Consider the following 13243-nt stretch of genomic DNA (forward strand, 5'->3'; position numbering starts at 1 on the left):
GCAGGAATGATACATGTATTGACTCACATCTATTGAGAGGAAAGGGACCAACATATTAGGCTATGACCGGCTTTAGCATACCACAGCTGCTAGCCTCAGCTGGGGTCAGCCGCATATGAGCATGTAAACCTGCTGGGGTCAGCCGCATATGAGCATGTAAACCTGTGAGAGGTGGGAAAGACGTCCTTCGTTCGTTAAGTACATCATTAATAACGACACCCCCAGTTAAAAGAGAAGTAACCCAAATTAGGTAAAACAGAAAAGTCCCTTTGTATCAGAATGTCAATGGAGCTAATTGTTAGCAAGAGGTGTAATGGACAGAGGGGTGAGATCATGGGGGGGAGGGGGGAGGGGGGGGGGGGAGGAGTTCCGGCCTTCAGGCTTCGGACTCCAGGTCCTCCTCCCCCCCACCGTTAGATGTGTCACCGCTCTCGCTCTCCAACAGGAGGAACTTGCCGTCGTTGGTCAGTGGCATGGACTTCATCAGCTGGGCCAGTGCCTCTGGGTCCTGTGTGGAGAGATGGACATAGAGAAAGTAAGCTAAAGCAATCTAATCAAATAGAAGTCATATGGCCGCACTATGGAATCCTGGGATTTAATAAATTTTTCCACTTTTGGCTGTTCTCCACATTGTCTTATGATGCATTGTTTAAATGTCAGGTAGTACTTTTGCTACACCACCACCGAAAAGACTGGAACATTTCACGCAGGGAAATTTCTGGACAAAACAATATGAGTTCAGTGCAGAGGAAGACTCAATGAGCTGTGTAGAAAGTTCCAGTGCTGTAAACTTATAGAAGACACTGTCCCATTCACAATGAGTTGTGTAGAAAGTTCCAGTGCAGTAAACTTATAGAAGACACTGTCCCATTCACAATGAGTGGTGTAGAAAGTTCCAGTGCTGTAAACTTATAGAAGACACGGTCCCATTCACAATGAGTTGTGTAGAAAGTTCCAGTGCTGTAAACTTATGAAAGTGTGTCTGACAGACAGTTACCTTCTTTGCCTCTATAATCTCCTTCCCCAGGCTTATTGTGTAGCATATCTGTGGAAGAAAAAGTAGTGAAATGAGAAGAGCTCAAGGTCTTCATATTCTAATAGCACAACACAAGAATATTGTTATTCATTCGGTTCACATTAACTCCAGTTTATAATAGCTCAAATGGATGTCCTGCTTTTGAAGACAGCTGGAAAAGTGCGTGTGTCACGTAATGGTGGTATTTTCGGTGCGGCGTGAACATTTACTTTTTCTCCCTCGGTGTGGCTCTCGAACACAAACGCACTGAACGAGGGCGAGCCCTCCTCCTCCCCCTCGCTCCAGTCCCGGCCCTCCACCACAAAGCCCATGAGCCGCCCGTTCTCCTGGTGGGCCGCAAACTGGGTCACGTCCCCGAGCTGGAACTGAGAGAGGACAGGAGGGAGGGGGGGCAGACTCGTTTAGACTGGACACCCTGGCACTAGGCACACTAACAGCCACCAGAGGAAAAGAACAGGGAGAGGTGTTCACAACTCGCGTCACTTACACTGATCCTGGTAACCTGTGTCTGCGGGTCGATCAGCCTGCCAAAAGAGATCAGAGTCACATAAGCCCAGTGTCCTAACCTGATGAGGGACTCTTTTTTACCGCTAGCCAACTTTTTTACACACACTGATTACTATTTGATATTACCATTTCACTTTCTCTGTTAAGTGGAGCTGGTCTAAAGAATTTCATTACAGATAAATGAGGTTGCATCCTTATCAAGTACATGACCATAAACTTGAAACTTCCACAAGTTGTGGAAAGTGTTCTCTTAAGGCTGAACAAGATAGAAATGCAGTGGGTATGGGGACAGGAGGTCATTAAGAGGACATTAAGAGGAGAACATTGAGTGGGTATGGGGACAGGAGGTCATTAAGAGGACATTAAGAGGAGAACATTGAGTGGGTATGGGGACAGGAGGTCATTAAGAGGAGAACATTGAGTGGGTATGGGGACAGGAGGTCATTAAGAGGACATTAAGAGGAGAACATTGAGTGGGTATGGGGACAGGAGGTCATTAAGAGGACATTAAGAGGAGAACATTGAGTGGGTATGGGGACAGGAGGTCATTAAGAGGAGAACATTGAGTGGGTATGGGGACAGGAGGTCATTAAGAGGAGAACATTGAGTGGGTATGGGGAGAGGAGGTCATTAAGAGGACATTAAGAGGAGAACATTGAGTGGGTATGGGGACAGGAGGTCATTAAGAGGAGAACATTGTGTTTCTCCGTTGGTCCATTAACTGTTGCTTCGAGGAGCTTTGGTTTGTCTGGGGAAAGTCTTTTGTTAAGTTTGAAAGTCTAATGATGTCTAATGTTCTCATCCTTCTTCAAAACTACCCCTGTATGCAGCACATTGCTCAAAGATTATTATTTACAAGACATCTCACTGCTACTGAATAAAGATTCCTTCAGGACATCTCACTGCAAGACGTCACTGCTACTGAAGAAAGATTATTATTTACAAGACATCTCACTGCTACTGAATAAAAATTCCTTCAAGACATCTCACTGCAAGACGTCTCACTGCTACTGAATACAGATTCCTTCTTCCCAGCTCACCTTAAACTGTTGCTGGTGACCATCAGATGGGACTCGGAGGTCTTGAAGATGTTGTGAATGGCACGGGCAGCCAGCACCTGCCTCATGGCCTCGTAGATCACTTCCTGTGTGTGGCCCGAGCGCACAGCCATGGAGCCCAGAAACCTCACGGCGAAAACCTGCTGCAGCAGCGAGTCTGGCAGAAGGCAGATAAGAGGACATCAGTGACCTCCAGTGAGCAGCAGCAGGACTCCGCAGAGTAAGCTATGATGTGCTTAAAGCAACTAAGCCCTGTAAATACACACACACCTTTTACAAGTTCAATATGCCACAATATGTTTTGTATAAAACTGCATGTTAAATGTATGCACAGTACCATCAGAGTCAGAAGAGGAGTCCTCTTCTGTTTCACCAAAGGGGTTGGTCCGTCTGAGATAGAGGAAAAAACAGGGAAACTGAAAATGAAAACACTAAACGGAACAAATGAATACTAACCCTAACTGAACAAATGAATACTAACCCTAACCCTAACCCTAACCCTAACTGAACAAATGAATACTAACCCTAACTGAACAAATGAATACTAACCCTAACTGAACAAATGAGTACAAACAATGCAGCGTGACACCAATCACTGCCATCTGAGCCAATGACACGGAAATGTTTTGGTGAACAAACTTGACTGCAAGGCTGAATGTATTGAAAATTCTTGACACTATTGGCCACACAGAGATCTGCAGGAAGTGCTGGACACACACACACACACACACACACACACACACACACACACACACACACACACACACACACAGCTTCCCTCACCTTCCCCCTGCTCGGTTCTGGTCCTGGAACTCCGAGGCGGGGAGCATGATGTCAAACTGAATCGGCGTTCCCGGGGCTATCAAGTCGTCTGGCTCAGGAGCAACTGTGGGCTTCTGGGAGGCTGCCGCAGTGACCACCACCCCACCGGGCTTCGCCCTGAACAGGCAACACACACATGGACAAACAACGAGAGGGAAGAAAGAGAAAGATATGAGCAGGAAGAAAGACCCTCATTCACACAGTCCCCCGTCGTGCACAGTATGAAAAACAAAGGCAAGCATTTTCCCATGTTCTGCATGACTCTGAAGACTGACCTGTCGGGGTTGGGCGACCCCTCCTGTCTCCTCTCGAAGCTGGTGATGGGCGTGACGGCCTGGATGGCGGTCTGGTTGAGCCTGATGGCCACAGCCTGGACACAGAGGGGCCAGAGAAGTGTCAGAGGTCACTGATCTACCCTCCCCACTGACCACACAACACCACGGGCACTACACTGACCACACAACACATGGGCACTGACCACACAACACATGGGCACTGCACTGCCCACACAACACATGGGCACTGCACTGCCCACACAACACATGGGCACTGCACTGACCACACAACACATGGGCACTGCCCACACAACACATGGACACTGACCACACAACACATGGGCACTGCACTGACCACACAACACATGGGCACTGACCACACAACACATGGGCACTGCACTGACCACACAACACATGGGCACTGACCACACAACACATGGGCACTGACCACACAACACATGGGCACTGCCCACACAACACATGGGCACTGCACTGACCACACAACACATGGGCACTGACCACACAACACATGGGCACTGCCCACACAACACATGGGCACTGCACTGACCACACAACACATGGGCACTGACCACACAACACATGGGCACTGACCACACAACACATGGGCACTGCACTGACCACACAACACATGGGCACTGCACTGACCACACAACACCACAGGCACTGACCACACAACACATGGGCACTGACCACACAACACATGGGCACTGGCACGGTCACTGCACTGACTCAGCCCCAAACAACGGTGGTGTAGTCACTTTCTTATCATCATCAGTTTTGGAGATGGTTGTCACTGGACTGCAAAGTGCGGATCTGTCAATAGTCCCTTAGTGACGTGTTCTGCCTTGCTGTTTTGGATCTCATATATAAACACACAAATATGTAGTTTACACTTCTGGGGCCTCATTTATAAAGCGTTCTTACGCACAGATTTGATCTTAGACCGTGCGTACGCTCAAATCCATGCCAACGCTCAGATTTATAAAAACCGTCTTTGACGTGGAAAAGTGCTTATCTCCACGTCAGGTTCAAACTTGACATACGACCATTTCCTTGTGGTAATGCCGGGGTACTGCAAGTAATCTGAGGTGCGATCAAAATTCCAAGACCAACGATCTCATGTATTTCTTTGCCATATGCATGATCAATATCAGAAGATTTTTAAAGACGTTTTTGGACGCAGCTTAATGTTTCATGGTTTAGCATAAAACTGCTAATGAGAACTACAGCCCACTTAAGAAAGTGAAAAAACGTATAGCTTACTTATTTCGTAATATCTAAAAAAAAACACCAAGACCTACGATACAATGATTGAAACATTCTTACAGGTGATCTAGTATATTTAGTGTTCTCACCAATCTAATATTGACCATAAAATGTCCAATTGCCCTCGTTTAGGAGAGGAAAAGTACATATGTGCCAGGGATGTAGTGGTAAAATAAGAGGTGGGTGAACTATGAATTCTGCAATCTCGGTGAGGCGGACTGCGCCATGCGGTATCGGATTTTTTAAAAAGGCATTCAGAACATGTTTGATGATGGTGGAGGTTATTGTACAGTATTGGGAATATAGGATAGTATTGGATAATACCGTTTTGAATGTTAAAAGTGAATAAACTCTTTTGAGAGGTGGATAAACTCTAATAAGAGGTGGCTAGTAGGCCTAAACTCTATTTCTGAAAAAAGTGTTTACTCGCGTTTAGCCTCCACTACATCCTAATTTGCGCTCATAGGCCTATTCCCAGCTTCGTAACAGAAAGGTAATATTTGAATGTAAGCTATACAATGTAGGCTATAGATATTTTATATCATATATATAGCCTACACAACCAAGGGACAGAAGTTATCCTCTGAAAGCAGGGCATCTTCATGTTTAGTGTTGCGTCGGAGTTGCGTAAAGAGGTGCAGAGCGCGCACCTGTTTGCTTTTTTTGACTGGCAGTGCCCAAGATCAGATGACAATACGTGAGTTGAATAATGTAGGATAAAATATAAAGGTAGGCCTAAAGCAACATTGGACATTATTGAAAGAAAACGATAGCAAAGATATGCAGAATGAATGAATAATGACCGGCGAACTAGGCTACTTTTTCAGCAAAAACATAGCCTATTCTAAAAGAAACGTTAAGCCTACATGACATATTACGCTTAATTTAGTCCTCTGTTTTGTAGGCTAAATCAGTATATTACCCTGGGTCATATTGGAAACGTACAGTAGCCTACTGTACCATAACGTACAGGATTATGCTGTAGGCCTAGGTCTTTCCTTCATAAGGTAGACCTACCCAATTTTTTTTTCTACAAAGTAGGCCTAAACATAGGCTACTAAATGTTGATTATTCACATTACTGCAAGCAAAAGGAATGAAAGCGAGCAGAGGACAATGGACATGGATGCATACGATCTCTTTCCAGAAAGCTTTGCTGGAAAAAACATAATTGGTTAAGCTATTCGAACTGACGCATATGGCTAGTTAACATCAGATGGCATAGGCTAGGGCCAGGGGTCGGGAACCTATGGCTCGCGAGCCACATGTGGCTCTTTTGGGAACTGCATCTGGCTCTCGGACAAACCTGCCATTTGTTTACTCAATAAGTCATGAATAATTTTGGTACTGTATTAAATTAGAAATGGACCTACTGAAATCAAAATGTTAAAATAGTGTTCGAAATATAATATATGTTCACGTAGTTTAATCCATCCCATGTCTGTTCTCTACCGCTGAAATTCACGGTTACGTCAATGTAGCCTACTGTACAGATATGAAAAACGCGTTTTTTTATTGGACAATGCTGTGCCGAGATAACATTCCACCCGCTGATGCTTTACTTAAAAATTCAGCTAGCTAACGGTTGTATCCAAAACAAAGAAAATGGCGAAGAGAAAAAAAGATGAACGAGAACACTTTAATTGTTATTGTTGATGTGTGCGCTTGCTGTAGGCTAGATAAGGAAAATGTCAAAAAGGAAACGTCAGTGACCACAGCTTGCGAGCGCGAACACAAGAGGGCTGAAATGGGAAAGTTTCCATCCGAAGACGAAATGAACTGCCCGTAATGAACTGCCCGAAATGAACTGCCCATTATATATCGCACACTGCAACGAGTTAGTATTGCTGTGTTAACCCTGTTCGGTTCCACTTATGTGAAATCTTTCTCACATATGAAAAATATAAAGACAAACCTGCGCTCACGTTTAAGGGCAATTCCGCGCAAAACTGTCACATCCATAACGCCAACACAATGCCATGTTGGCGTTATGGATATATGACAGTTTTGCGTGGAGTTGCCCTTAAACGATGACATTCTCAATTCTTGCATGAAACTTCACCTCACTGAATATGAGCCAGCCAGACTCCAAGGCCATCACCAAATCTAATCTCTGGTACAGTAGGCCTAATGTTCAATTTCGCCAATGACATGTCATGTCATGAAAATTGAGTGTTGTGATGTTAACTATGAGGTTACTTTGCATACCAAAAGAACACTGGGAAAATAGGGGGTGGTGTTTAGCCTACATGGGAAGCCTAAGGCCTATAGCCTACTTCTGTCATTCCACTTTACATTTCAAGTTACTTGCACATTACTTTTAAAACTAGTAGAAAATGTATTTAAAAATCCTCTGTTGAATGAAAGTAAATGTACGTTAAATATCTAAACTTTTTCTTGTAACCGTCTTTATGTGGCTCTTCTGAGATTAAAAAAAAATAAAATAGGTAAAAGTGGCTCTCCAGGCAAAAAAGGTTCCCGACCCCTGGGCTAGGCCTATACAATGTTTTCAATATATAATTTTACATAGGCTACAGCTTTTAGGCCATTGATTTCATGAAAACATATGCTTATGATATTGATGAGGGGGTGTTTACAAGGCGGAGACCTAAAACTATCCGGCTGCGCACAAGTTGACCTTCATTTGTGATTTATAATGGGCACATCTGGAAGGGTGGCGTACGCACGTTTTTTTGTGCGTACGTTCGTGTTCTCTGAATCACACGTACGATCATTTCAGAAATTATCTAAGATCAACTGAAGGATGGTTTCTACGCAACACTTTTATAAATGAGGCCCCTGGTGCAAGTCTGCATGCTCTAGTTCATGTGCTGTTTACATAAAAACTAAAAATAGCCAATTGCAGTAATGCATTCATCATTACGGGGTTCCAGACAATGTTGTCTGATAAAGTAGTAATTTCAACACAGACAGACAGACACACATACACACACACACCTTATCTAGCAAGAATGTTCAATGTTCTCTAGTTTTGCACTGTTAGTCTGTTCTCTCCTTGTAATTATGGGTGTTCATATGCATGGGTTCATCTGAGGCAGTATATGTGTGTGTGTGTGTGTGTGTGTGTGTGTGTGTGTAATGCCGTATTTGTGTGTGTGCGTGTGTGTGCGTGTGTGTGTAAGTATGTGTGTGTGTGCAAAGGAGAGTGATAGAGAGAGAGAGAGAGAGAAGTAGGGTGGAGGTATAATCAGCTTCCTCTCCCACTGATAGGCGGTCAGGAGATGATCAAAGAGTTTCCCTACTGTTTTCACTTAAGCAGAGGGCTATGAAAGGTTATACTTTTATAATTAAAGCCCCGATTCACAATTGAAAAATGTGTTCTTGGTTACACTCACAATTTGCACTTACTTTTTAAACATCTGTAAATAATATGCACTTGAATTGTACATTTGTGGATGATCGCATATTACTATAAGATGTACCTAGGCTTAGGTGTACGATTTGAGTAATTAATAACACTACTACCGTACTGCTCGTACACTGCAAGTGTATTACACATTACTAAATCATATGTGCAAACCTATGTAGGCCTGCAGAGTTCTACTTTCTCTTTGCCTGTCTGCTTCAAATGTGGTGACTATTCCATATAGCGCCTGCAGCAAAACAATGAGCCATCTACAGCCTTGTCATTGACATCAGTTGGACCAGTTCAACCCAGTACACCAGTAGTTATTCTACAACTGATCTGTGTTTTGTGTGTCTTGACTAGTGCAGGTGGAAGGACATCATAACGCATGTGTGTGTACTCCTGTGTGTGTGTGTGTACTCCTGTGTGTGTGTGTGTACTCCTGTGTGTGTGTTCCTGTGTGTGTGTGTACTCCTGTGTGTGTGTGTACTCCTGTGTGTGTGTGTGTGTGTGTGTGTGTACTCCTGTGTGTGTGTGTGTACTCCTGTGTGTGTGTGTGTGTGTGTACTCCTGTGTGTGTGTGTGTGTACTCCTGTGTGTGTGTGTGTGTACTCCTGTGTGTGTGTGTGTGTACTCCTGTGTGTGTGTACTCCTGTGTGTGTGTGTGTGTACTCCTGTGTGTGTGTGTGTGTACTCCTGTGTGTGTGTGTGTGTACTCCTGTGTGTGTGTGTGTGTGTGTACTCCTGTGTGTGTGTGTGTGTGTACTCCTGTGTGTGTGTGTGTGTACTCCTGTGTGTGTGTGTGTGTACTCCTGTGTGTGTGTGTGTGTGTGTACTCCTGTGTGTGTGTGTGTACTCCTGTGTGTGTGTGTGTGTGTGTGTACTCCTGTGTGTGTGTGTGTGTGTGTACTCCTGTGTGTGTACTCCTGTGTGTGTGTGTGTGTGTACTCCTGTGTGTGTGTGTGTACTCCTGTGTGTGTGTGTGTGTGTACTCCTGTGTGTGTGTGTGTGTGTGTGTACTCCTGTGTGTGTGTGTGTGTGTGTACTCCTGTGTGTGTGTGTGTGTGTACTCCTGTGTGTGTGTGTGTGTGTGTGTACTCCTGTGTGTGTGTGTGTGTGTGTGTACTCCTGTGTGTGTGTGTGTTTCGTGTGTAATGACTACCCTGCTGAAAAAAACAGCCTGACCAGCTAAAGGTGGTTTGCTGGTTGACCATCTTGTTAACCAGCTTGTTTGACCACCCTATGATGGTTGACCTGCTAGACCAGCAAAAATGATGGTAATTCAGCTGGTTTTGCTGGTCGTACCACCTCAAGCTGGTCATTTTAGCTGGTGTTGCTGGTCTATTGTGCTGGTTTAACTGGCCATGCCAGCTTATGTTGGTCATTCCAGCAAACCAGCATGACCAGCAAGACCATCTTGCACCAGCTGTATCCCAGCATAAGCTGGTTTCTAGCTGTGTTTTCAGCAAGGTAGTGGACGTGGAAGGACATTAGAACGCATCATCCAGGAGTACACACACACACACACACACACAGGAGTACACACACACACACACACACACACACACACACAGGAGTACACACACACACACACACACAGGAGTACACACACACACACACACAGGAGTACACACACACACACACACAGGAGTACACACACACACACACAGGAGTACACACACATACACACACAGGAGTACACACACACACACAGGAGTACACACACACACACAGGAGTACACACACAGGAGTACACACACACACACACAGGAGTACACACACACACACACACACACACAGGAGTACACACACAGGAGTACACACACACACACACTACTCCTGTGTGTGTGTGTACTCCTGTGTGTGTGTGTGTACTCCTGTGTGTATGTGTGTGTGTTCCTGTGTGTGTGTGTGTGTACTCCTGTGTGTGTGTGTGTGTGTGTTCCTGTGTGTGTGTGTGTGTTTTGTGTGTATTAACTATTGTAGGTGGAAGGACATCAGCGATAACAACCTACCTCTGGGTTGTCAGTCAGGTAGATCTGCCTGGAGATGTTGTTCAAGGTGCAAATCCACTGTGGATAACAAACAGCATGGTCAGCAGAGTGCTGGTCCAGTTCAGGTGCTGATTAACTGAGCTCTAGAGCGGCTGGTCCAGTTCCGGTGCTGGTTAACTGAGCTCTAGAGAGAGGCTACAGTACGCAGGCAGAGGGGCTTGTTCAGGCAGGTTGGTTATTTTGATAGAATGTACATGAAATCTGCAGCCTAGTAAATCATGTTGAGATTAAACTGTGCTGACACACACAGTTTTAAATCTGGACAGGCCAGCTGTGCAGTCCATCCCCGTCCCGCTGCGGGTCAGAGGAGGCTGTGCCAGGAGGCTAAGGAGGCTGTGGAGGCTGAGGAGGCTAAGGAGGCTGTGCCAGGCTGAGGAGGCTGTGCCAGGCTGAGGAGGCTAAGGAGGCTGTGCCAGGCTGAGGAGGCTAAGGAGGCTGAGGAGGCTGAGGAGGCTAAGGAGGCTAAGGAGGCTGAGGAGGCTGAGGAGGCTGAGGAGGCTAAGGAGGCTGAGGAGGCTAAGGAGGCTGAGGAGGCTGTGCCAGGCTGAGGAGGCTGAGGAGGCTGTGCCAGGCTGAGGAGGCTAAGGAGGCTGAGGAGGCCGAGGAGGCTGAGGAGGCTGAGGAGGCTGTGCCAGGCCAAGGAGGCTGTGCCAGGATGGCCTCATTTTCACTCAGAAGATAACATCAGCATGAAGAATGTGCTGCTGGGGCCTCCGTCTAAAGACTCTCTGGCCAAAATAACACTCGACTGAAAATAACCCGGAACACCACATTCGGTGTTCCATTCAAAAGCCATTCCTGTATTTCTAAGAACCCACACACAATGGAGGACCAGTCACTAATACTCCATACTTCACTGATACTGTATACTTCACTGATACTCTATATATCACTGATACTCTATATATCACTGATACTCTATATATCACTGATACTCTATACTACACTGATACTCTATACTACACTGATACTCTATATATCACTAATACTCTATACTTCACTGATACTGTATACTTCACAATACTCTATACTTCACCAATACTCTATACTACACTGATACTCAATACTACACTGATACTCTATACTACACTGATACTATATATATATCTCTGATACTCTATATATCACTGATACTCTATATATCAATGATACTAAATATATCACTGATACTCTATACTACACTGATACTCTATACTTCACTGATACTCTAGATATCACTGATACTCTAGCATCGCAGAGGGGGTGCCAGCATGGATATCTACCTCTCAAAAGGAAACCGTTCTGTGAGGCGCCTGCCATGTACCTCACAGTTGCAAACTACAAGGGACATGAATCCGCCTATTTGCACGAACATTAATAGATACCAGCTCCTCAACTTTACCGATTAAAATCTAGTGACCGTGCTGTCAACTAAAGCAGACATCCATAGACCGGACATAAGGCCATGTAATTTGCATACAGTTTCGATTGCAGATGCAATCTTTAAAGTTAATAGCAACCTCCTCACATTCTTATTTCTGATTTAAAATGCACAACAGTGCATTATAGTCTACAATTTAAATGGACATTTTAAACACTATTCCTCTCGTTTTCTACCTCGCTAACTCCAAAGTAAAGGCGCATTCTTCCGGCTATTGCGCAAACGCCTCTTGTTCTGATATAACGACTATACAATATAATATAATACAACAATACAATATAACGACTTGAGTTATTTGCTGTTTACATTGGAATTGACGTCCACAGTGTTATGGACCCATTTGTCTGCAACGCAACGTAGCCTACAACATTTTTTTTTAGAAATACAGGAACAGCTTACTATGCTGACGAATGACGACTGCGCAACATGTGAAAATTTGCCCTACTCTCGGATGCGCATTAAAACGTATCTTTTCAGTATTCATTTCCAACTTTTCACGCTGATGGTGCTCAAAATGCAACACAACCGTGTTCAAAGCAGGGATCCTATAGCAATGTATGGTTGGGGGAGGCATAGAAAAGTTGGAGAACCTGTGGCCTAAAACAATATTGGTGGTTGCAGGGTAGATTTGAAGTGAAATGGGTCGCGATGGTCTGTCATTTTTAAAAAGTGGGTCGCCAGAAAAAAAGTTTGGGAAACACTGCTCTAGATATCCCTGATACTCAATATATCACTGATACTCTCTACTTCAATGATACTCTATATATCACTGATACTCTATACTACACTGATACTCTTTATATCACTGATACTCTCTACTTCACTGATACTCTATACTTCTCTGATACTCTATAGGCCTACTACACTGATACTCTATACTTTACTGATACTCTATAACACTGATACTCTATATATCACTGATACTCTATATATCACTGATACTCTATATATCACTAATACTCTATACTTCACTGATACTGTATACTTCACTGATACTCAATACTACACTGATACTCTATATATCACTGATACTCTATACTTCTATGCAAATTGAATGAGCGTTTGATAACGTTTGATCTCTTTTGGAGACAGAATCTTTCAACAGATAATACATACCTCTTCATATTCCCTTTTGCTCTCTGCCTGCAGAATTATAGACCTGAGGGACAAAAGGGAGATAAAAAGATAGATTCCTTAATCAGGTTATGGATTTGGAATAAAGAAAACTGCACAATGTAGCCAAAGCAAATTCATCATGCCATTCTTTTCAACCAGAGATATGCTGGAACAGTCTATCACATTTTATATTAAGAAGAGCTTTTGTCACCAACCTGTTATTATTCCATGAAAAATGATGGTATGACACAACACTGAAAATGACACAAAACACACACACACACACACACACACACACAAAA

General features: G+C 44.2%; 1 protein-coding gene across 2 annotated transcripts in view; it reads right to left on the reverse strand.

The window, feature by feature from the left end:
- Positions 1 to 363: 363 nt before the first annotated feature.
- Positions 364 to 13243, reverse strand: part of appl2 (adaptor protein, phosphotyrosine interaction, PH domain and leucine zipper containing 2) — a 43578-nt gene continuing 30698 nt past the window's right edge. The window contains exons 12-22 of one of the 2 annotated variants that reach the window (XM_076272268.1): positions 13157 to 13195; positions 12942 to 12984; positions 10367 to 10423; positions 3699 to 3793; positions 3385 to 3540; positions 2939 to 2991; positions 2584 to 2758; positions 1524 to 1560; positions 1246 to 1401; positions 998 to 1045; positions 364 to 508 (exon numbers count right to left, since the gene is read on the reverse strand). In XM_076272268.1, coding sequence (XP_076128383.1) covers positions 377 to 508; positions 998 to 1045; positions 1246 to 1401; positions 1524 to 1560; positions 2584 to 2758; positions 2939 to 2991; positions 3385 to 3540; positions 3699 to 3793; positions 10367 to 10423; positions 12942 to 12984; positions 13157 to 13195 — 991 coding nt within the window. In that variant the 3' untranslated portion in view covers positions 364 to 376. The remainder of the gene's footprint in view (positions 509 to 997; positions 1046 to 1245; positions 1402 to 1523; positions 1561 to 2583; positions 2759 to 2938; positions 2992 to 3384; positions 3541 to 3698; positions 3794 to 10366; positions 10424 to 12941; positions 12985 to 13156; positions 13196 to 13243) is intronic. The other variant, XM_076272276.1, reaches the window with a different exon arrangement.

Source organism: Alosa pseudoharengus, unplaced genomic scaffold (genome assembly GCF_046254945.1).
Source record: "Alosa pseudoharengus isolate Yale_2024_CS ecotype anadromous, Long Island Sound unplaced genomic scaffold, YU_APseudo_1.1 YU_APseudo_1.1_scf_10, whole genome shotgun sequence".
Taxonomy (NCBI): Eukaryota; Metazoa; Chordata; class Actinopteri; order Clupeiformes; family Clupeidae; genus Alosa; species Alosa pseudoharengus.